The sequence below is a fragment of the Rhinolophus sinicus genome, chromosome 4, assembly GCF_057876585.1.
Source record: "Rhinolophus sinicus isolate RSI-liver-muscle chromosome 4, RSI-T2T, whole genome shotgun sequence".
Lineage (NCBI taxonomy): Eukaryota > Metazoa > Chordata > Mammalia > Chiroptera > Rhinolophidae > Rhinolophus > Rhinolophus sinicus.
Genome location: NC_142504.1, coordinates 32,916,903 through 32,939,384, shown reverse-complemented (window position 1 = coordinate 32,939,384; position 22,482 = coordinate 32,916,903). Strand labels below are relative to the sequence as shown.

Sequence of the window (22,482 nt, the reverse complement as noted above, 5' to 3'; positions counted from 1 at the left end):
GAATTACAGTACTTGTAATTTGAGTAAGCACTGCTCCCAGGGTTGATTGTTTAATGACTGAATTGCCATTTCTTGGCGTACTTTGTACAGACAATAACTTTCTTAGGGCTTCCACACTTAATGGAAAATTGGAAGCCAAAAATTTGAATCTTCTTTGCTGAGAGATGCTTAGTTAGTACTTCTACATCTGTTTTAAACTTAGTAGGGGTCAGCTTCCCTAATGAAATGTAGTGTACAGGTCCACTTATGGACAGTCATCACTTTGGAATGAGTGAGACTATTTCTTTAAGAACACATCTTCCTAAGGAAATAAATCAAGACAATCAAGAGCACCATGTAGTAAAGAGGGGAGCGGCTGGGATTCTGTGTGAGACAGGACTGGGTTTGAATCCATCTCTATCCACAGTACAGAGGACATGTGCCTTCACTGAGCCTCAGTTTACTCAGCTAACCATGGCGATAATATCCACCCTGTACTGGGCTTTTATGAGGATTAAATGACATGCAATCACTTTCATTAAAATCAGCATTAAAAAAACTCATCAAGGTAAACCCATTGGGTCTCATTCTGCAGGTAAAGCAGGGCTTTGTCTCAGATAACAGACACCATGGTTTTAAATGATAGATCATATTGCCTTTCTGGATATGTTCATACTGCAAAAAGTATTAACACTGGATCCATTAGAAGCCAAATTAAGTTGCTTTCCCATGCCATGCCACTGTCACGCAGGATGCATGCTCTGGGCAGATTTCATGCATTTTTGTCATTGGGTTGGCAGAGCTGTCAAATGCCAGTTTTGAAAGATGAGGCTATCTACAGAAGCTTGCATAACAGAGTTAAGCAGAGGAACAAAAAGGAAACTATCCCTTGGCCATTCTTTTGTGCTAGATAGCTTATGTTTGTGCTTTCACATGCACTCTCCACCCTCCTCCAACTGCCCTGGGCCCAGAGAAACGGATCTGTGCATCTCCATCAGGGCTTCTTTGCCCTCTGGTTTCTGGTTAAGCTCAGTTTATGGGGACCATCAGCAGAGACTGGGAGATGAGAGTGTGAGTGAACTAGGGGTAATTAAACCTTTTTCAAGTCAGGCAGATATAGAACATGATATTTACATGGCTTACTTGAGTAAATACATAGCAACCCGTAGCTGACGTGACTGGCCCAAACTCAGCCTGGTGCCAGAACACTAAGGGGATTACCTAGGAACACCTGTAACCTACTAATGACACACGGGGGCCACTGGGAAGCACTTCCTTTCTACACCTAGTATTGTCTGTGTTCACAAGATGTGTTCAGTAAACTTCCCATGGATGTTCACACATTTTTGATTAGTAGTAAAAACTCACCATTTGTTGTATAATTCTTATTTGATTATAATTGAATTATCCCAGCCCTTTACTATAGTACATAAAAATTATTTCCAATAACTGCATAGAAATGATATGTCTTGCTTAATGCAAAACTCAACTATAAAAGTAAATAGGATTACACACGTAAAGAGCTGCATAAGTCAAGCAATGACACCATGTTCACTATTTATGGGTACTATATCCTTAAAAATAAAATTAAAAACAAATTATGCAGTGCTCACCGGATCCCTTCTCACGAGCTCTCCGTTGGGTACCACTTCAACCAGGTGGATGATGATAATCATAGAATTCAGAATGTAAGTCAGAAACATGTGCTTATGCAGAGTTACCCTTTGGCAGCCAAGGTTCCTGGAAGAAACAGTAACAGAAAACATTAACCAGTGCCCAAATGTTGAAGTATCTGGGGAAAAAGAACGCTTTGGGTAATATTTTAAATATTTCCTTTAGCAATGGATAAGAGAACGTACAGAAATAAGTGCGGCAGGTCCCATCTTTAAGACTCATTACTACTTTTTGCCTGATTTTTAGAAACAGTTTTCCAGTCACAGTAGCTTAGTTTTCAGTCCTCAGGGTGATTTTGTACAACAGAAAGAGTGCATGACAAAAATCACTTTTAATTATAACAAATGTCATGAAATTAATTAAGAGAAGGATACTTACAATAGAAACCATTAGGGTTTGGAGTGTGTTTTAGATCAAAAGTCCACTATTCATTGATGTAATGAGGCAGAAATTGTGTGGTAAATGGGACAACAGAGCATAAAGTCAGAACCAAGGCTGCCTGTGACAAAGTACTGAATCCATGTCCTTGATCCATCACACAGACAGACTTTTTAAGTGTCCTGTCATCCTTTTTTGCCATTTCTTCTAACATCTTTTTATTTCTCATATTCCAACTGGAATCAACTCTGTGCTTTCTCCTTTCCACATCCTCCTGATGGTGGAGCTCAGACACAGGCAAAGAATTTTAAACAGGCTCAAATTTGATCTCATTATGAGGCGTTTTGTGGTTTGGATCTGACAACGCCTATCAAAGGGCTGCTACTTGTTGGATAGCTGTTTCCCACCTTTTGGGTGCTAAGTGGTTTGCTGGGTTTTCTATTCCTCTGTCCTCCACTTCATAAACTTGTACATATGTATTTCTGTGAATGTTTGCGTAAACAAACATTAGTTTGAATATCCTATTTCCCTTTTTGATGCAAATGAAGAAAGCCTGTAGGATGGCTGTAGCAAAATTGGAATGATTATCCTAGATGAATAAAAATCTTATATTTACCATATTTGATCCAGTCCAAAATGTTTAGCATAATGTGAAAACTTGAAACATTCAGTTACTGATGCTAAAGACTGAGCATAGTAACTACCCCTAAAAAATCTTCATGGAGTAAAGTTAGATCCTAGGAATTTCGAAAAGGAAATTCTAGGTAAAGATGAATAAGAGAATGGTCCGGGTTTACTAATAATGTTTTTTCTAGATTTCCAAATCAAGGGAAAATGAATTTTCAATTGGTAGTAAAAAGTAAATTTAAGTAATGAGGGCATCTATCAGAGCACATTTTGATTATTGTAGCTACGTTTTTCAACTTTTCAGGAAGCACAAACATTAGTAAAATTGTTAACAGAATATTTTAAAATTCCCAACTTGCTGAGCAGGGGTAGAATACAGAATTTTATATTCAGGAGGCAGCCTATTGTAAAGATGAGGTTTAGAGAAGAACTTTTTCACACACACACACACACACACACACACACACACACACACACGCTGTCATGTGCTACTTTATTCTGCAGCAGAAAAGTCTGTCAAGTTAAGCGAACCTGATTGGTTTGACAATAATGCTATAAAAGTAGGTTGCAAATTTAAGGCTTTAAAAAGAAAAAAAAAATTTATGTGATACATCATACCCATTACTATGGTATAAACGCTTCCATATTGCACGTTCAACCTGTGTGTGTCCTGCCATTTTCCATACAGTCCTAATAGCATTTTATAGTTTTTCTCCCTGGAAGGCAACTATTAAATTGCAGCTTAAAAGGTTAAAAATAATTGCAAAACCGCAATTACTTGTGCATCAACCTAATATCTGTGGTTTCGTTGTTGGATGCAGCCTAGCTTAGACCAGTGACGGTTGGCAGTCACCAGAACTAAGGCATGTGGATGAATGCATCATACAATACTGCTGTTCTCATGCCTGGTTTTCTTTCGGTCGGGTAGAGTTCAATAATCTGCTGATGTACAACATTAACTTAAAGGATTGGTTAATGTTAATGTTCTGTGTAAACCAGAGCCACCCTCAGGAAAATGCACTCCCTCCACCTTCTGCTTACTCTCAGGCCCTTGTGCTTTGTTTTTCTTCTCGTCTCCTGACATATCACATTTGTTTATTGCCTGTTCTTTTTCTCCTTTTCTCTCACTAGAATAAAAGTACTAAAGCAATTTGTTTTTGTGCACCTAGCACAGGGTCTAACACAGTGTAGGGCTTAGTACTCATTTTTTTGAATTAAAAATTTTTATATAAGAACAGTTTTCTTCTTCGAGCTGTGACCAAGTTTTCTGGTACATCAGATAATTACATTAAAGGGTCAAGGATTTCATATCTTATACTTTGTATCATACTGAACATTTACCAAGTTCTTAATATAGGTATTAACTAATAGTGGATGCTATCCTAATAGCTAAAACTTGTATACAATACTGCATTATGTACATAATGAGAAAATGATCATTTAAAGCTGGATTAACTGGTAGGCTCCAAAGAAAGAATATGACTAATGTATAATATGAGTTTCTTATTCTTGAAGGTTACAATGTAATTTCTGCTTATTAAGTTTTACTTTTTTTGTCATACTTACTTGATGACATTTACACTGAGCTTTTTGATGTGAATTAAAGGTACTTTAAATTTATTAAAATTCATTCAATAATCCAACACATATACTGTGTACCCACTAAAATTCAGACCTTCTGTCAGATGTTAGGGATACACGGATGAACAAAACAGTTAACTTCTGCCTTTAGGGACCTTATAAACTATATAATTGTTTATTTACTCATTATATAGCTGTTCTGAAGGAGAGGTATAGAATGCTAAAGAGGATTAACCAAGTTTAGCATAAGTAATTATGTGTTTAATTGTTCTCAATGCAAATATCTTGCTGCTTGAATGAACAGGGGAGAAGCTGAGGACATTTTCCTGTCAGATCTGAAATGTCTTTGGTAGAAACAGCACAAACCTGATGTTAGCTATACTTCATTCCTCTTGATAAAAAAATAGGTATTTAGATGGCCAGAACCTTACTTACTCTTTGAATGACAGGGAACCATCAGTACTATAGATTCTCTAACAGTGGGAGGATAAGACAACATAATCTACTCCCATCTTGGCCCAATCAAGGTGTCACTCAGATGTGAAGAAGAGGTAATGATCTACTTGAGTATGATTCTCAAGATGTCCTATTTTAAGGTTAAAGTGAAATGTCATTTTCATGGTTTTAGTTTATCTGGTGCAAATCTTTCACACTAAAAAAAAAAAAAAATTGTTTTCAAGTTATTGATACCCTATGTATGCATGTGTGTGGTTTTGGGGAGCTTTTCGTTGCTTGAGAAAGCATTTAATATTTGCCTTAGGTTTTGCAGATCACATAAACCAGTTTGATATCCTAGGACAAGCAAGGGCAGTATTCACTCCTTATAAGACAGTGTAAGAAAGCAGCAAATAAGGACACAAATAAAAGTTGTTACGGATTTACTGGTGCATGAAAAGTATGCATTTGGAATAACTGTGACTAGTACAAGTTGTGACTAGTACAAGAAAAGTCATTCTCTTCCAGTATAACGCTACGTTTTCCTTGACGTAGGTATCATACTTTGTTCACGATGGACAAGAGAAGTGAGGGAAGGAAAGGGAATGTGAAATGGATTGCATTAAAACTCCTAGAAAAACCTGAAAACACAATATATTATACATCTTTTCCATCTGACAAGGGACTTTTTACCTTTGGATTTAGCACAAAATTTTTGTCTGTAAGGAACTCCCTTTCATTTATAATTCTTATTTCCTTTCCTATTACTACTGTTCTATTAGTGAACGGTATGCCAAAATATGACCAAAAGTTATTTGGCGTCCTGTCATGTCAAGGGCAGGTTGAGAGAAAGGAGGTTATCTTTGCTGCCTCTGATGTAATGGTTTCTCTGGAGGAAGAGGAAGGTAGCCCGAGATGTATAACAGTGGATATTATACAAGATCAAGAGTTATCTATCCATCCACTGCAGATGTGACTGAATGAGAGGGAATACTGAGTGAGTAGTAGAGGAATCAGTATTGCTTCTGGAGGTCCCAGTGGAAATCTCCCTTTTTTCTTAATGTGGTCAATGTAATGTAATGTAGATAAGGTAATGCAATGAAGGCACCCCCTGTCTTCCAACATATCTCTCTACTAACTTTCAGGCAAGAGTAATTAATGTTTGAAATATTTAACAATCAGTAAGTCTTGGGTATCGAGCAGTCAAAATAAATGTTAATGAATTATTATTGTATTAATACTTTCTAGAGAGTAAACTGTGAAATGTTTCAGTATTTAGGCTTATTTACAGAAATGTCAATTAATAAATTGTAAGGGGAACTGGTGGGGTAAGTGAATTTATTGCAAACTTGCTTAACGTGGTCAGGAAACAAACATAAATAAATGTCCACTTGTGTGTGGACATCAAGTCAATCTTCCTGATCTCATCTTTAATTCTCTTGTGGACATTTACTATTGGCTTCCAGCAGTGAGGAGAATTGCGAAATTGATTTGATGTTTCTATTTAATCCCTCTCCATATTATTGCTCCTAACTAGTTTCTCCGGAAAGGTCCCAAACTAAATATCATCCTAAAGAGAGTGTCTTCATCCTTAAACCAGTGGACCAGAAGTAACCTTATATCATCCTGAACATTATTTTAATTCTACCATTTTTGTACAGTTAAGATCTTTAGTGTTGCCTCTTCTATGATTTAAATCACTGAAAAAAAAAAATGTTTTTCCCTATCTTGAAGAGGGTATAGAAGCTCAATTTTATTCTTTAAAATAACAAAGGTTTTCTAAATACATTTCTACATTTATTTTCTGATAGCACAGGGAGCATGATTCTTATTTATTTCAGGGTTACAGAGCTCTGCCTGTTACCTACACTGGCATGCTCAGAATAAGATCACAGCGTGATTAGAGGCATGCCTTGATCTCATTCTGAGTAATATCCCGGGATTTTTAGCAGCAAAGTATCGGCAGTTCCACGGCCACCCATATATTCAGTAACTTTGAATTCCTCTGCAAGCCTTCTTAGCCCCATGGTTGGAGGAAGACACCCGCAGGGTTACTCCTTTTTATAGTCCCTAGAAGGCACATTTTATGATTTTAGAGTGAGGTTTCAATTGGATGATTATCAATGCGGCATTAGGTGTCAGAAGTGGAGCTAGGTATGACTTCTCATTTTGGTTTCATGGCAGTTTTATGAAATTGATTGGGTTTTTCAAAATAACTCAGCCCTGGGAATGTAAAGCAAGGGAGTGATGATTATTTTTTGCTCAGATTTCAGACAGATGATGCCATTTAAGTGCATAAATCATAATACCTTCTGTTGTAATGTGTAGTAAAGACCATAAGGCTGATGTTGTGTATTTGAAAACAATTTTGGGAAAGTGTTGCTAATTAAAGATAAAATTCAGTGACAGATCAGAATTACCTTTTATTTTTCAAAATCACTTCTAATATATCTGAAATGGAAATGCACAGAAAAAAATTTGAAGAATAAGAAATATACTTTATTTTTAAGAAAACAGATACCTTTGGTATTTTTAGTTTGGGTTGGCTTAACATATGGTTAAGAACAAGTATAAAAATCAGATATGATTTCTTCTGGATTTGAAAGTTTAGCGTTTCGGCATGCGTATTTTTCATATCCTATTTGTTTCTTGTTGTGTGTGCTCTGGAGAACCAGCTATTTCAGTTTATATCTTCCCATTATTAAATCCAGATTATAAATAAATAAGACTTGTTTTTTTCCTCCCAAAACTTGAGCTGTTATTCAGTAGTTTCTTGGAATTCAGAGGAAGTAAGACAAAATCAGGTGCTTCCTAGACAATCTGCACCCATAGTTTTTCAAGGTTCTTACCAGGTTAATTTCGTTTTGGGAATAACTGGAGTTGAGGAATATTCTATGGTGCCCATGTGCTGCACTTTTAAACACCAATTTTCAGTGACTTAATATAGAAATGATTGTTAGACCATTAGCACATTATTTTTTCTTTCTTTCCTTTTTTTTTTTTTTTTTTGCTTATTTGGCTCGCACCACTCATCACTTTTTAGGTGACTAGAGGAACAAAGAACTAAGAAATGACCTCTTGATATTTTTCATCTTTAAATTCCTGAATACATTTATCAGTTGCACCATTACAGATTTGGAGGATTTTTCTTTCAATTTCTTTATGGTTATGTTAGTATTTTTTAAACAATAGACTTTTAGTGATAGACTTTTTAATCAAAGTTGTATGAGAGTCATACTGATGTGTTTATTCAGGTGTATCATGGTCAGGTGTAGTTGAAAAATGAACAGACATTCCAAGATTAATCATGCAATATGATTACTCTGCTGTATTCTGATCACTGGAATTTAAAGTATGCTTTTATGTTAATTCTAGTAAATAATCCCTTGTGTATTGTTGCTTTGTTTATGTCCTCCTGTTAAACCATATATTGAAGGAGCTCATTCTTTATTTCAGTTATTATTTGCTACTCATTTAACAAAAAAAATTGTTATTCAGTCATGTTGCTAGGTCAATATAAGAATCTCGACTACATAAGATATAGACTTTATATATATATATATATATATATATATATATATATATATATATGATATAATATATAGGTGAAGATTTAAAAAGGATCAAAAGATAATAATAGCTGTGTTAAGGGTGGGTTTATAGGTGACTCTCTCCTTGGTTTAATTTTCTTTTTTTTTTTAAGACTTATAAAACATTTAATAGTGTTAATTTTGAAAACATTTCAAACTTCCATGAAGAATAGTGAAGTGTTTGATGTAAGTCTAATTTTCCTTAGTATTGTATTTTAATAAAAATCAAATTAATATTCTATTCTATTTATGAATCACTGTATATTTAATTACATAGCACATCTTTAAAGGATGTGGAATACAGCATAAGGAATAGTCAGTGGAACTGTAACAGCTGTATACGATGTCAGAGGGGTAGTAGATTGGGGGAAGGGGATTATCACTTTTTGAGGGGTATAAATGTCTAACTATTACATTGTTTTGTATACCTGAGACTAAAAAAAAAAAAATGTGTGAAGGATTATTTGCAGTCTGGGCCTTTGAAGGAGCTTTTCTTCCTCATTTCTATACTATCACCACAACAATAAAAAATATTAGTGGAAGGAGACCCCATGATAGTATAGAAGTTAGCAGAATTCTCTCTCATGAAAAGGTAATGTAGTGCCTCCTGCATTTGATTTAAGGAAATTACATTAAATTTGGAACATGTTTTTAGAAAGAAATTTAACGTATATTACTATCTCGTATGTGTTATAAAGTCACTCCTGAAAACATAGAATCAATGTTTTAAATTCTCCATTATTGTGAAATCAGTATCTGTATCAACTTAATAATTTTGTCATAGATAATGCAATTAAGTGTATAGACACAGCCTTAGAACAGAAACACTCACTGAAATTTTATTCCTCACAGTACCTTAAAAGATACTTGCAGTTAGCAATGCTGGATTTGCAAAGGCAAAAAACTGACACTTGACATCAGGCCATTTTCCAGAGATTCTCCTTGACCCTGGCTGAATGAGTCAAGAACAGAAGGGAGATTTACCTTCCTTCTCTGGCTAAACACTATAAGGGCCTCACAACCCCACTTCTTTTCTGGCCAAATCTACTTGTGATACAGCTCATAATAAGACAGGGTGCTCTTGAACTTATGGCCATGGCTTCCATATTTTAGAGTGCGGGGAAAAGAAGGGGGATGAGCCTCTTCTCAATACTTCATGGAAACTTAGCGATGGTAAATGGAACCTTTACCGTGTTAACACAGTGTACTTACGGGCTCACAAGACTATTTCATTCTGTGGAGGAGGCATATTGTTTTTGAAAATTATACGAATCTATCCTATTTTCCTCAAAGATAGGGTTAAAAGCATATTTTAATTAATACCATTTTTCTGGCTACTTCATGACTTCCACGTCTTTTATGATTGGCAGAACCCCTCCCCCGCCAAACTTTTGCAGCATTTTCTGTATATTTCAGTACCTTAAAGAAGAAAATAAAAAGCAGATGTTATAAGGATACTTACTTGTAAAACATGAAAATCCCCAGAGAAGCCGCTAAGGTGAGAATCGAAACAGAGTGACCCACAATAGCCAAGTAGTACAGAACGTATGCATTCTGGAATAACAACAAGAAAAACAAAAAGTTACAAAAACAAATAGATGAATAAATGATTATAAAAAAAAGGAAAATAGTTTCTATTTTTAAATATCCGTGTAAATCAGTGGTTTTCCTCCTTCAGAAAAAACTACTAAAATTGTAACAAATATTTCAGAGAATTAAATTATATTGAATTATAATAAATTGGACTAACAGATTGTATATTATCAGATTAAGGATATGCATGATGTAGTGGGAAGAACATAAGACTGGATTCATCAGAGCTGTTCTTTTCTCCGAGTATTATCATTAAGTCTTTGTGTGACGTCCATAAGTCAGTCATTTCACCTCTCTAGGCCTCAGTAGTGCTCAACTATAACATAATTTGATTGGACTAGATAATTTTTAAAGCAGTTGTATGCTGCTTACAAGAAACACTGGTAGATACTGGGATACAGAAATATTGGATTTAAAAGGTTGGGGAAAGATGACCCAGGTAAACAGTAACAATAAGAAAACATGTAATATCATATAGGTCCAACGTTAAGTCAGGAAGATATAACAATTTAAAATGTCTATGTACCTAATAATATAAACTCAAACCATACAAAGCATAAAGCAAAAAGTGACACTTCCTAGTAATTAATAAAACACACAGCCAAAAAAAAAATCAAGCTATAGAAGATTTGAACATGATTAACAAATTTTATGAATTCACACATAATAAACACTGCACCCAACATCTGCAGAATACCTATTCTTTTCAAATGCTGACTAAATATTCAAATAATGTTTATTCAAATTGACATACACTAGTCAGTAAAGCAAATCACAGCATGTTTCAAATAATTCAAATCTTAAAGAGCATCTTCACTGACCACAATAGTGTAGAAATCCTTACTAAAAAGATAACTTAAAAAACACTCTCATATTATGAGAATTAAGCTATACATTTCTAAATGACCATTGGATCAAGGTAGAACTCACAATGACATACCAAAATTTTTTAGAGATAAAGCTGTACATAGAAGTTTAAAGACTAAAAGGGATATATGAGAAATGGAGAAGGTTGAAAATCAATGATATAAATTTCTATCTAAAGGAGTTAAGACAAATAAGAAAATTAAACTCAAAGTGTAAAAGAAAGGAAATGGTAATAATAAACGGAGCTTGAACATACAATTAAGTGGATCAACAAAGGCAAAACTTAGTTCATAAAAAAATTAATTTCAATCCTCCCTGGCAAGACTGATCAAGGAAGAAAAAGACCCAAGAGAAAGGAAAATATATGTCCACACAAATGTTTATAGCAGTATTATTCATAATAGCCAAACAATGAAAATAACTCCAGGGTCCATCAACTGGTGAATGTGGTTTATCCATAGAATGGAATACTGTTCAGCCATAAAAAGGAATGAAATACAGATACATGCCAACACATAAATGATCCTTGAAAACATTATCCTAAATGAAAGAAGTCAGTTACAAAAGACAACCTATTATATAATCCCATTGATATGAAATGTACAGCACAGACAAATCTATAGAGACACAAAGTATATTAATGGCTACCTAGAAATTTATCTGTCATTATTGGTAACTGATAAAATCCTGTAGATATGCAAAATGCAAAATAATTTATAAACTAAAATTAATAAATGAATTTGATAAAATTACTGAATATAAAAACAAAAACAATTTTAATACATGCACAACAAATAGAAAACAAAATTTCAAATATTGCATTCACTATTGCATTGAAAAATCAAAAGTCTGAGAATAAATCTAAGGAAGGATGTGTGTGACCTCTACACAGAAATCTAGAAAACATTATTGAGAGATATTAAAGACGAATAGAGGGATATAGTCTAGTCAATATTTGTAAGATACAATATTATAAAGATCTCAAATTTCTTCAAACTGATCTATACATTCAATGCAGTTATAAGGCTTCTTTGCATGTGAAATTTGACAGATTCTAGAATTTATATTGAAATACAAAGGACAAAATACAACTAAGACAATCTTAGAAGAACACAGTGGGAAGACCTTCTCTATGGAATATCATGATTTATTACAAAGCTACTGTCATCAAGCAGGGTGGTATTGGTGTAGGGAGAGACAAATAAACTTACGTAATAAAGAGATCAGAAGCGTGTACTGACATGTATAGTCACTCGATACATAATAATGGTGGCACTACAGCAGGGAAAGGAAGGTCTTTTCAATAAATGTTGCTGGCTCAGCTAAATATCAATATGGGAAAAAATGACAATTGATGCCTAACTCTCCGATTTTCAACAAACTGAAATGCATGTTCTAAATTAAAAAGAAATCACACCTTTTGGGTGTACTCCTTGGTCACTTGCAGATATAGACTCAGGCATATAAGGGCCTCTGGTACATGAATGGTGACAGTGCTATTGGAAAGTAATGTTAACTCTAAATCATTTACTTATTTTACCCTCACAGTGTTATATTTTCCAATGTCACCTTTTATGTTTATGATGACTGTGGGAGAAATATTTGGGGGCAGGTGGACCTTTGGCACTCCTCGGATAGTAAGTGGAGGATTTTTTCTCTATTTGTTGAAGGGTACCATCCCCCAAACATATAACTTGTTTTCAGAGTTGGTTACCCTTATTCTATGTTTTGGGGGATAGAAAGAAACTGCAATAGTCATTGGATGGATGGAAAAAAAACAACGGAGTCTCAGAGAGAGCCAATGACTTGAAATGAGGACAACAGTCTCGACTTCTGGTCTTAAGTTTCTTTCATAGTTTAGTGGGTCCTGGCATGAAAGCAAATATAGTGTAGATAAGTTGGATAATTTCTATGAAGTTCTTTGAATTCCTGGGAGAAATGTGGCATTTATGTATAAGTCATTACCCTTGAACATTTTGATTCTTGTCAAGTTCCCTGTGAAGGTCTGAGATGAAAGTGTTAATCCTGCTAAAACGCTCTCAAAGCGTGCATAGTCCTTTGTTTGGTTATTTGCATTATTGCTGGATAGAAATATTGCCTTTCTAGGCCTTAGAATTTCAAATGAACTAATCAACTTCTGCATTGTGCCTGTTGCACCATTTGACCAGGCATTTACACATTGTTTGCCATTTTCATTATTGCTGCTATTCTCCTAACAGTCCTTTTTATCCTTGCAGGTAATGATAATAAAGTTTGAATAGTTGGTCTATATCTAGAGCTGATAAAAACTTCAAAATAGCTTATAGATCCCTACTTAGGAAGTATTCAAGAATCTTTGCAAGAAAACACTCAGTTCCAGTCTTTTCTCCCAGGAATTCATTTTCTGGCTATTTTTCTAATGTCACCACTAGCCAAAAAACCAGGAGTGGCATTTCTAAAAGTCCTTCCTTTAAATAGTTCACCATTCGAAATTCCTTTTTCATTTAAAATACTATTTTTGATTTTGATATAAATCCACACCTTTATCCTCTGTCCGTATTTTATTTTTCTTTCTGCATATTTTGTTTCTAAGAAAACTTCATATAACTTAGTTCATTTTCCTTCAGTTGCCTCTACAATACTTTAAAAACATTTATTCTTCTGAATGTGTAAGATTAAACCTACAGCTCATAATTTAGTTACCATTCTTGTGTCATTCTTAAGACTGGTTTTTGTTGTTGTTGTTGTTTGATAAATTCTTTCATCAAAAAAAATTGCCTCTATACAAATGGAAGATTTGTGCAAATAATTTCAAGCATTATGTTAGGTGCCTAGAGGGGAATGTTTATTCTGAAAGTACTTTACTTTCTTTTCAGATGTGGCCAGAGTATGTGAGAATGTCAAATATGGCAGCACTGAGAATTATTTATTTGGATCTGCACTTTTAATAACAAGTCAGTTAATGGAATTATAACTTTTTCTTCCTGTAAAATCATAATCAGCACTCATTCAGGAAATTCCTTACACAGTGACATGTCATTTCAACCTGACCTTATTAAGAAAATAGCTCTCCATTAGGATGTAGACATGCATCTGAGTCTCAGGGGTAACTAAGACATTTGTGAAGAGGTAACTGGCTTTGGTGCCTTCCGCCTGTACCTGTGACAAGGTGTCCCTCTCACAACTAGTCTCTTAGTTAGTTATTTATCTTGTTTGTTTGGGGTTGTTGTTTGTTTTGTTATTAATAACAAGAAAATTTTCTATACTCCTATAGCTTCTGATATGCTTTTAGCTTCCAACTTAGTAATCAGGAAGCATATCTTCCTATCTTTGAAGGAAACAATAGGTTTTTGTTGCAGCCACCAGGGTTGCTCAGAGATGCCCGGTGTGGTTGAACCATGACCAACTATTTCTCCCAGTGAGACAGGAGGCTGCCTGGTCGTGGGCTTAGTGATCTTTTCAGATTTCTGGTGCATCTGAAGAAGTGCAGGTATCTGGGATTTTTTCCATGACTTAAATGTTTCTAAGCAGAGATATCAAAAATATTTAACAGCAAATAAGGACAAGTACAGGATGGACTTCTACTGAAAATAACCTAAACAGCCACACCTTTATCAACAGGCTAATGAGAAGCTCCACTATAAGGAGCTTCTCCACTTTAAGGCCTGACGATAAAACTATCATGGACATCTCGGGGCAGGGAGGGAGGTAAGTGTTAGCTTGTGACTTAAGGAAAAATTTGTCATTTTGGAACTCTTCCATGCAAAGAGAGATCTTAAAGAGGCCCTGGAAATCTGCCTAATAACTGGCATTGTAGAGAATCCCATCATCTGTTCCATGGACCCTATTCCCCTTGACGTAAATGGCCTGATTCCACATACTCATGAAACTCTCATTGACACTGAGTGCCAACCAAGAAGTAAAATGTCGTTTTCTCTAATGCCACTTCAAAGACTTCCTAGGACTTAGAAGTTATCATCTGATTTCCTTCTATAATAAAGGTTAGCTTCTTGGTAGCAGGTATTTTACAGTGATGCATACTTTTCCATGTGTAAATAACGGCATTCTCACCAAATATTGAAATTGGAAATGGAACCTACCTTCACTTTATCAGGAGTGAAAGCATTACACATACTATAGTTAGACCAGGTTTTATTGCTCTCAGGATGTTTATACCAAAACCCGTTTTCATCACAGTATTTTGTAACCTTTTCTGTTAATGAAACATAACAAATATTGTATTACTATTTCAAAATACCAAGAAGGAAAAATAACAAATTAAGGCTTAAAAACCATTCCAAAGTGTTAATCACTTTATAGAACTTAAACGTGAATATCAGTAAGAGAAACTACCATGAATGTAATAGATTATACAGATGTTTTCATTATACAAGATGTTTTAATATGCGTTGTCTCATTTTATCTTCAGCAAAGCTGTGAAAAGCAGACATTGCTATCTCCATTTACAACAGGATGCAAACAGTGAGAAAGGTTATGAAGTTGGAAAAGTCCATAGATAGGGGGTGAGCCAGGATTTAATCCCAGGTCTGTCAGACTCCAAAGTGCTATCTTACACTCTACCTCATATTTTTTAACATTAAGCTTCTGATTTTAGGTAGAACTATGTGAAAAGAGCAAGAGCATACTTTTCTTAATTTATCTACAATATTTATTTATTAGTTTGACTGCATGAAACTTCAGTTTTTGTGGGTCAAATGGTCAAATACTGGCAATTTCACATGGTTAAATTCAATAGAACAAAGAAGTCCAAAACTAAGGGATATATCAAGAGGTGATTGATATGCCTTTCAAAAGGATTTCATTTAAATTATTTCTCTTCGTCTCACGGAGAATGTATTAGGGATTCATAGATTTAGCTTTCCCTACTTTTAAATCATCTCTTAGGTGATGGTGAAATCCATTGATTCAGTTGGATTGACATATTAAAAATCTCTGCGTTTGCTATGGGCCAGGCACTGTGCTAATAAGCACTTTGCAGAATTATCTCCTTAAATGTTAATAATGACCGCTTAAGGTGGCTGTCCCATTCAACATATGAGGAAACTGAGGCTCAGAGAAGTTAAGTAAATCCCCCTGCTATAACTATCAAGTAGTGAGGCTAGGGAATAAATCCAGGTCTACTTGATTCCAAAGCTATGGCAGGGCTAGTAAGCTCTGCATTTAACCTTATGGTCTTGTGGCAAAGCTCTTTATACTTTGCTCCAGTGACCCAAAGAAGCAACAATAATTTTGTTTGACTACAAGATAGTATTTAAATTCTAACCCAACTAAGCTACACATTTGGAAGAAAAAATATATTGAATTAAATAAAATGGAAATTATGAACAAGTAAACATTAAAATGAACACACTTGCCAAATTTAATCTGAATTATTCAAACTTTCTCTAGTTTTCCAAAGTACCTCTGCAATGTGTTTATTGCCTCAGAGATCAGATAACAGCCGTGAATTGGTATAATATGCAGAGATTTTACCAGTGTATTTGGAACCCACGCCCAGTTTTGATTTTTGATAATTTCTTAGGGAAAATATTTTTGAAGCATTTTGCTTCCTTGGTTTAGGCAAGGACCTTTTATATGTGGCCTTTTTTTTTTTTTTTCAGTGCAGGGATGTGGAAGTCAGAATCATATACTAATATTTGGAAGACACCATCATTGCTTAAGGGCTAAGGAAGCAATCCATATTTAAAAAATACTTGGCTGAAATATCACTGAGATCTGATTTGATTGTCAGAAAGTAGTTTTTGCTTTATCAAAATAAACATAATTTGGTTTTAACAAACTTATGTAGCTATGTATGGCAAAATGAATTATATGGAGGAGAGACTTTCCTCCTGAAGACATTCCAATCGTGGATAGGACTGTTGGAAATATTATTGTTTTGTTTTGATGTAACTAAAGTCTGGATCTAGGCATTTCCTGTTCTAACTGTTGCAGCTATCAAGAATGAGTCCTCTTCCACCTGGCAAGTCTTTCAATATTTGAAAAAAGAATATGTCTATTTTGACTTTCCCTTTTCAAAGCAAACCTCCCATGGACTCACACCACGCAGCTTGCTGTTCCCTCACAGCCTGGAGCCTCCCTGCATGTGCTCAGATAGTGGTGTTTCCTGTTAAAATATTCTACGATTGGCCTGCACCATGACGGACAGCATCCTTCCCTCACACTAGATTCACGTGGGGGAGCTTTACAGATTCTTAGGACCAATTTTCAGAGATTCAAATTCGATTGATCTGGAGATGTACCAAGAATCAGCATTTTTTAAAAAAGATCATTAATTCCAAAGGGTTATCAGGGTTGACAATCATTGTCCTAAAGCATATTAGCTCTGTGTTGTTAATGTTGATGGGATGTTTGACTTCAAAGGCAGGGCCTTAAATATTTCCTTATTAAATTTGCTTTTTACACTCTAGCATTATTCCTTCAGACTATTGGCCTCTTTTGAATTTCAGTACTGTTAATTCATTCATTCACTCTTTTACCAAGCATTTTGTCCAAAATGAAATCTCTGTCATTTCATTAAATTGTTTTGTGTATCATCAAGATATAGTTTTGAGTCAATGGTAAAATCCTAGAGAATTTGTTTGTTAGAGATAGGTATTTTTTAAGATGTGCTTTTCTTTTGAAGTGGATTTGTCCCCCAGCTGAGACAGTTCAATCTAAAAGCTTGGCTGAAAAAATGGATCTCTGCCTGGAAATCCCTGTTTTGTTGATCCAAAACTTGCCTTTTAGTCAATAATTATAGTCACTTTGGCAAGAGCTCATTACTACTTTGGAACTGGCCTTGTAGCCTCAATTGCAGAATAGCTCTTTGTGCCAGTCAAGTTACCTCTAATGTAGTTGTCAAATCAAGATTAATTAAGCATCATTAATTGGGAAGACTCAGTAAAGACTTGAAGGATTACCATCCAATAGCATTTAGTTAGAGTTTACAGGGATGTAGTACTGAGCAGGGCACAGGATTAAGCCCTTTCTCTCTTCTTATCCCAACTTTTCTATCAAAGTGAGAATTCCCAGAAGTGGCTGGCCTGAACTGGTTTTAAAAGTGGTCCCCTATAATCCCATTTCCAGTATCACTATCTCACTGGGGTAGAATTTAGGATTTCATCCTTGAAGAAAGCACAAAAAGCATCTCCCAAACATTGTCTTAGGGATAGACTAATTTCTCTGCTCTAATCTGGATTCCAGAAACTTTGTTGCCTACATTTACCATCTGATGGCTGTTCTCTATCTTAATTGATGTCCTCATTTTCAGTCTATGGGCAATGAATAACCTCTTGTTGTTCATTGTCAGTGAATGAGAATAACTGGATGGGCTGGTTGACCCTGAAATATGGTAGAAACTCTTGAAAAAAACTGAAAGTCCAGGTTGATTTTCCATAGTCTGTTAAGCACAAAACAAACACTAATTCCTCTTTTCAAAATGCTATTTCTAGTCCAGACCAGATAATTCAAAGAACATCCTCCTTTGTCAGGACCCTGCTATTCCCTTCCATGATTGGATGGTCTCTCTTCCATGGCACCATTCCCTAAAGGACACTGAAGGAAGAAGGATGACCTCTGTGAGGTGTGGAGGGATTACTGTGCTCTGTTATAGCACATCTTTTTAGAAGAGATACAGAGCTTGAGGAGGAATGACCTGCTTGCCTGGGGCCCTGTTCCCACAGCCAGCCAGTTTCAACATCTAGAGCCCCTTAAATACCCTCTGCAGGCTCAGGCTCGCTGTACTCTCAGGAACAAATCTCACCCCTTAACAGGGACTTACTGTGTCTCTAGCTGGACCCACTTAACTTTCAGTATCTGGGCCTCCTTTATAACTAAGATTTAAGTTCCCTCTTCAGTATCTTATCCCAAATACAGTTCAGTGCAATCTGTTTTCTATCTAGTTCCTTGGGACAGAAATTTCGGGCCCTGACACCCACAGTTTCTGGAGATGAGTGGCTACTACCTTTCACTCCTCTGGGACCCCCTTCCTCCATGGCCTGTACCTCATCTGATACTACCATGTTTCCCCAAAAATAAGACCAAGCCAGACAATCAGCTCTAATGCGTCTTTTGGAGCAAAAATGAATATAAGACCCGGTATTATATTTATTATATTATAATATTATATAAGACCTGGTCTTATATAATATTATATAATATTATATATATTTCAGTACTGTTAATTCACTCATTCTTTTTATAGTAAAATAAGACCGGGTCTTATATTAAGTTTTGCTTCAAAAGACGCATTAGAGCTGATTGTCCAGCTAGGTCTTGTTTTTGGGGAAACACAGTAGGCTCTGCCTCCCGCTGGTACAGCTGCTTAACACACTGGTTGAACTTCCTCTGTACTGGCCACTTTCTTAATTGTTTAACACATTTTCATCTTGGCTGCATATTTAGTCACAAGCAGAACATTTAAAAATCCTGATCCCCCGCCTGTACTCCAAACTAATTAAATCAGATTGTTTGAGGTGGTACAAGGCATTAGGATTTTTTAAAGTTCCCCAGCTTCTTAGCCAAGTTGAGAATCACTCACTTACTATTCGCACCACCCCAATCCCATTCTCCAGTCCCATGTTCTAGTTTCTAGATGGAGGCTGTTAGCCAACCTCATCTGCCTCCTCATTCCTCTGCATTCCTCCTGACCCCTAACCACTGAACGTCTTGGATTCCAGAAACGCCCATCTATTTGGATATCTGACAGGTCTAAGATATATAACTTCAGCTCCCTAGCTTCTTACTCCACTTTGCACTTGGTATTCTGTCTAAGCATCTAGCTCAACTTCCAACCACGTCAGTGTGACTAGATTGAGGCCTGAGGAAAAAAACATGCCATCCCTGAAAGTTCTAAAAGTATTCAGTCTGCACAAATTTGTACGGAGATTTAGAAAGACTGTTTTTTTAAAATGCTTTTCCAAGACTATTGTACTTCCTTATACAGAGAGGGTTAGGTAAGAGCTCAGGAGGCTTGGGTTCACTTGTGGTTTTATGTCAAATATTGTGTGAATATAAAATGAGACCCAGGAGCCCCCCTTATCCACAGGGCATATGTTCCAACACCCCCAGTGGATGCCTGAAACCCCAGATAGTACTGAACCCTACATATATTATGTTTTTTCCTATGTAAATTGTTAATTTTTACTCAAAATATAATCGGCTTTATGACCCGTGTGCACAACTGAGCAGCAATGTGACTTAAAAATAAGGATAGCTTGTAATACTTGTGCAACTGGGTATTTCATTTATGGAAATGCTTCAGCACATACCAAAATGTGTAGAGGATGATTAGGTAGGTCTATCTTATATCTGATATTCTTTCCAGAACCATGAAAACTCTAACAGCTTCATAGCAAAATATAAAATAAAAATAAATATTCTACCTATTGGATCAAAGTCGGGAAAATAATCTGGGCAGTGCTGTTGGGTCACTACTCCAGCCGGTGTGTCATCCCAGCACAGCCATCCATCCCAGGTACGGTTGCAAAATGGACCTGGACATTTAGAAAGAAATTAACATTGTCATAAACTGCAGAATCCTCAGCAGTATTTAATGGTGAAGAGACAGTTATTCTGGGGCTCTCTACTTCGATATTGAAATATTAAAAACAGCAATGGCAACAAAATAAAGGCATTAAATGCTTAACTGAGTACTAATGGAATTCACATTTTTGTAAGGTTCTCTGCGTTTGTTCCTCATAGACACACATCTTTTGCATGGAATCTTTTCTTCAAAATCTTTTGTTTAAAATCTCTCCAGAAGTGCTTGCTACAAGAGATCTCTTGTGAAAGTATATGCAATATAACCCTTGAGAAAAGGGCTTGCTTTGAAAAAAAGCTATGTGGCTTTGAAGCATATATATCCTACTAACCACTAATCTTCAAAGGGGTTGCCTAGGGTGGTTCTAGTCTTAATCCAAGGGTGATGCAGTTATTCAAAATTCCTATTGAAGATGCATTTGCAGCCAGTTGGATCACATATATAAACAGTACTTTAGAATCACGCTTTATTACTGGCTAAAATAATGCTCAGTGTAATCACTTTATGTATTCATCAACGATGGCTCCAAGTGATTTCTCACTACTTTCAAAAATTAAACCTCCCTAAAACATGAAGATTTATCTCTATAAAGAGATAAAATAAAGTTTTAAATAATGATTAATAGCAAAAAGTTCAGACTCCTAAGATAGCTAAGACCAAAGTGAAGGTGACTGCACTCACTTTGTCTCTGAAAATACTGGTTTTTTTTTTTGTTTCTACTGTTCCATTTGCTTCAGAGAAATGGTTTCTTTAGGGGGTAAGTTGCATATAATGCCTCTTCAGGTTCTTAAAAAACATTGAAACTACTGCAGACAGAAAAATAACATACATCTATCATCCAATTGACTTAGTTTTTTGTTCAAAGAAAAATGCTAAAAATGGGAAATACAGATTAAAACTTTAACTATTTGAAGGCAAACTATGTATAGTAATAGAGTATATTTACCAATTTTTCCCTCTACCAAGAGTGTTGTCTTAGAATATACAAGGGTATACAAGATCTTGTTGGGTCTTGTCAAATGATTTAGGGGACAGGGGAGAGAATTAAAATAGATGTAGCAATGCTTGGCCATCGCACCCTCCCTTTTGTTTTCCTCTGGGCACTTTATAGCTAACAATATGCTTGGCCCTGAGAATATTTGGGCAATCACATAGAGCACTATAGAGAAGCCAATAGATAAACAATGTCTGCCTAGGCGATACCTTTTTCTAACTCCTCTGGGAATTGGAGGTAGAAAAGAAGAAGGAATAGTATGAGTTGCCAACAAATTGACAGCTAAGGAAAGATAGTACCTAATTAAACCCAAACAAGACAAGGTTTTGACAGGTTCCACCTGAGGCAAGTTCTTGGCCCACCATTTTCCAATTTCCTTCCTGTCATTTTCCAATTCCTCTCCCTCACTTAGTCCTGTATTGTTCCTGCTTGCCACGTGTGAATACTGAGTTTTTGTGGTAATTTTGTCATAAGTGCAAATGTTAGCCCGAAAGTCTTTGGCTGAACTTGAGCAAAGAAACTATGCATGTATGCTGCATGAAATTCACATATATACTATGGTATGAAAATCACTGTTAAAACTGCTGGCATGTTAAATTAAAATTAGTTAACACATATTTACTCATGGAAGAAAATAAACCTTCAATGATGTTTGAAACACACGTTTATATACATCATTCTATTTACCTTGTCCCTGGTATGGGGGTAACTGTTGCATTCGGTTATAGCATTTGAGCTGTGCATCCATCATTTTCCTTCGTCCCACGACATACAGAAATGGCTCCGACTCTAGTCCTGGAGGAATGGAGTCATTTGCAGTGGACGGAAGGACTGGGGTTGGGTGCTGTATTAAAAACAAAAATCAGTTACTTATAGAGAGTAAGGATGGATATATATATATATATATATATATATATATATGAAATAATAAAAAGTTTGAAGACATTTATTTTTCTTTCTATAAGCAACAATTATGTATAGTCTCCATGTAGAATATTTTTGCTTTATAACTAATAAGTGTTCACATTTCATCTGCAAATTCTTCCTACAAATTTTATATTTGCATTTATTCCATTCACTATTAAAAATATATAGCACCCACACAAACTCATGCATCTCTTTATTATATGATTTTTAATTTTATTATCACTGTAAAGTTTAGATGTAAATAAAGAAAATAACCTGATTTCCAAAGAATAGTAATATTACATCAACTTTGCCTTCTTTGGAATGCCTAAGAA

General features: G+C 35.5%; 1 protein-coding gene across 1 annotated transcript in view; it reads right to left on the bottom strand.

The window, feature by feature from the left end:
* Positions 1-22,482, bottom strand: part of CALCR (calcitonin receptor) — a 123,024-nt gene that overhangs the window by 28,538 nt on the left and 72,004 nt on the right. Inside the window, exons 4-8 of the mRNA XM_074340733.2 lie at positions 21,929-22,085; positions 20,090-20,200; positions 14,804-14,916; positions 9,727-9,818; positions 1,593-1,719 (exon numbers count right to left, since the gene is read on the bottom strand). Of these exons, the coding sequence (XP_074196834.1) occupies positions 1,593-1,719; positions 9,727-9,818; positions 14,804-14,916; positions 20,090-20,200; positions 21,929-22,085 (600 nt within the window). The remainder of the gene's footprint in view (positions 1-1,592; positions 1,720-9,726; positions 9,819-14,803; positions 14,917-20,089; positions 20,201-21,928; positions 22,086-22,482) is intronic.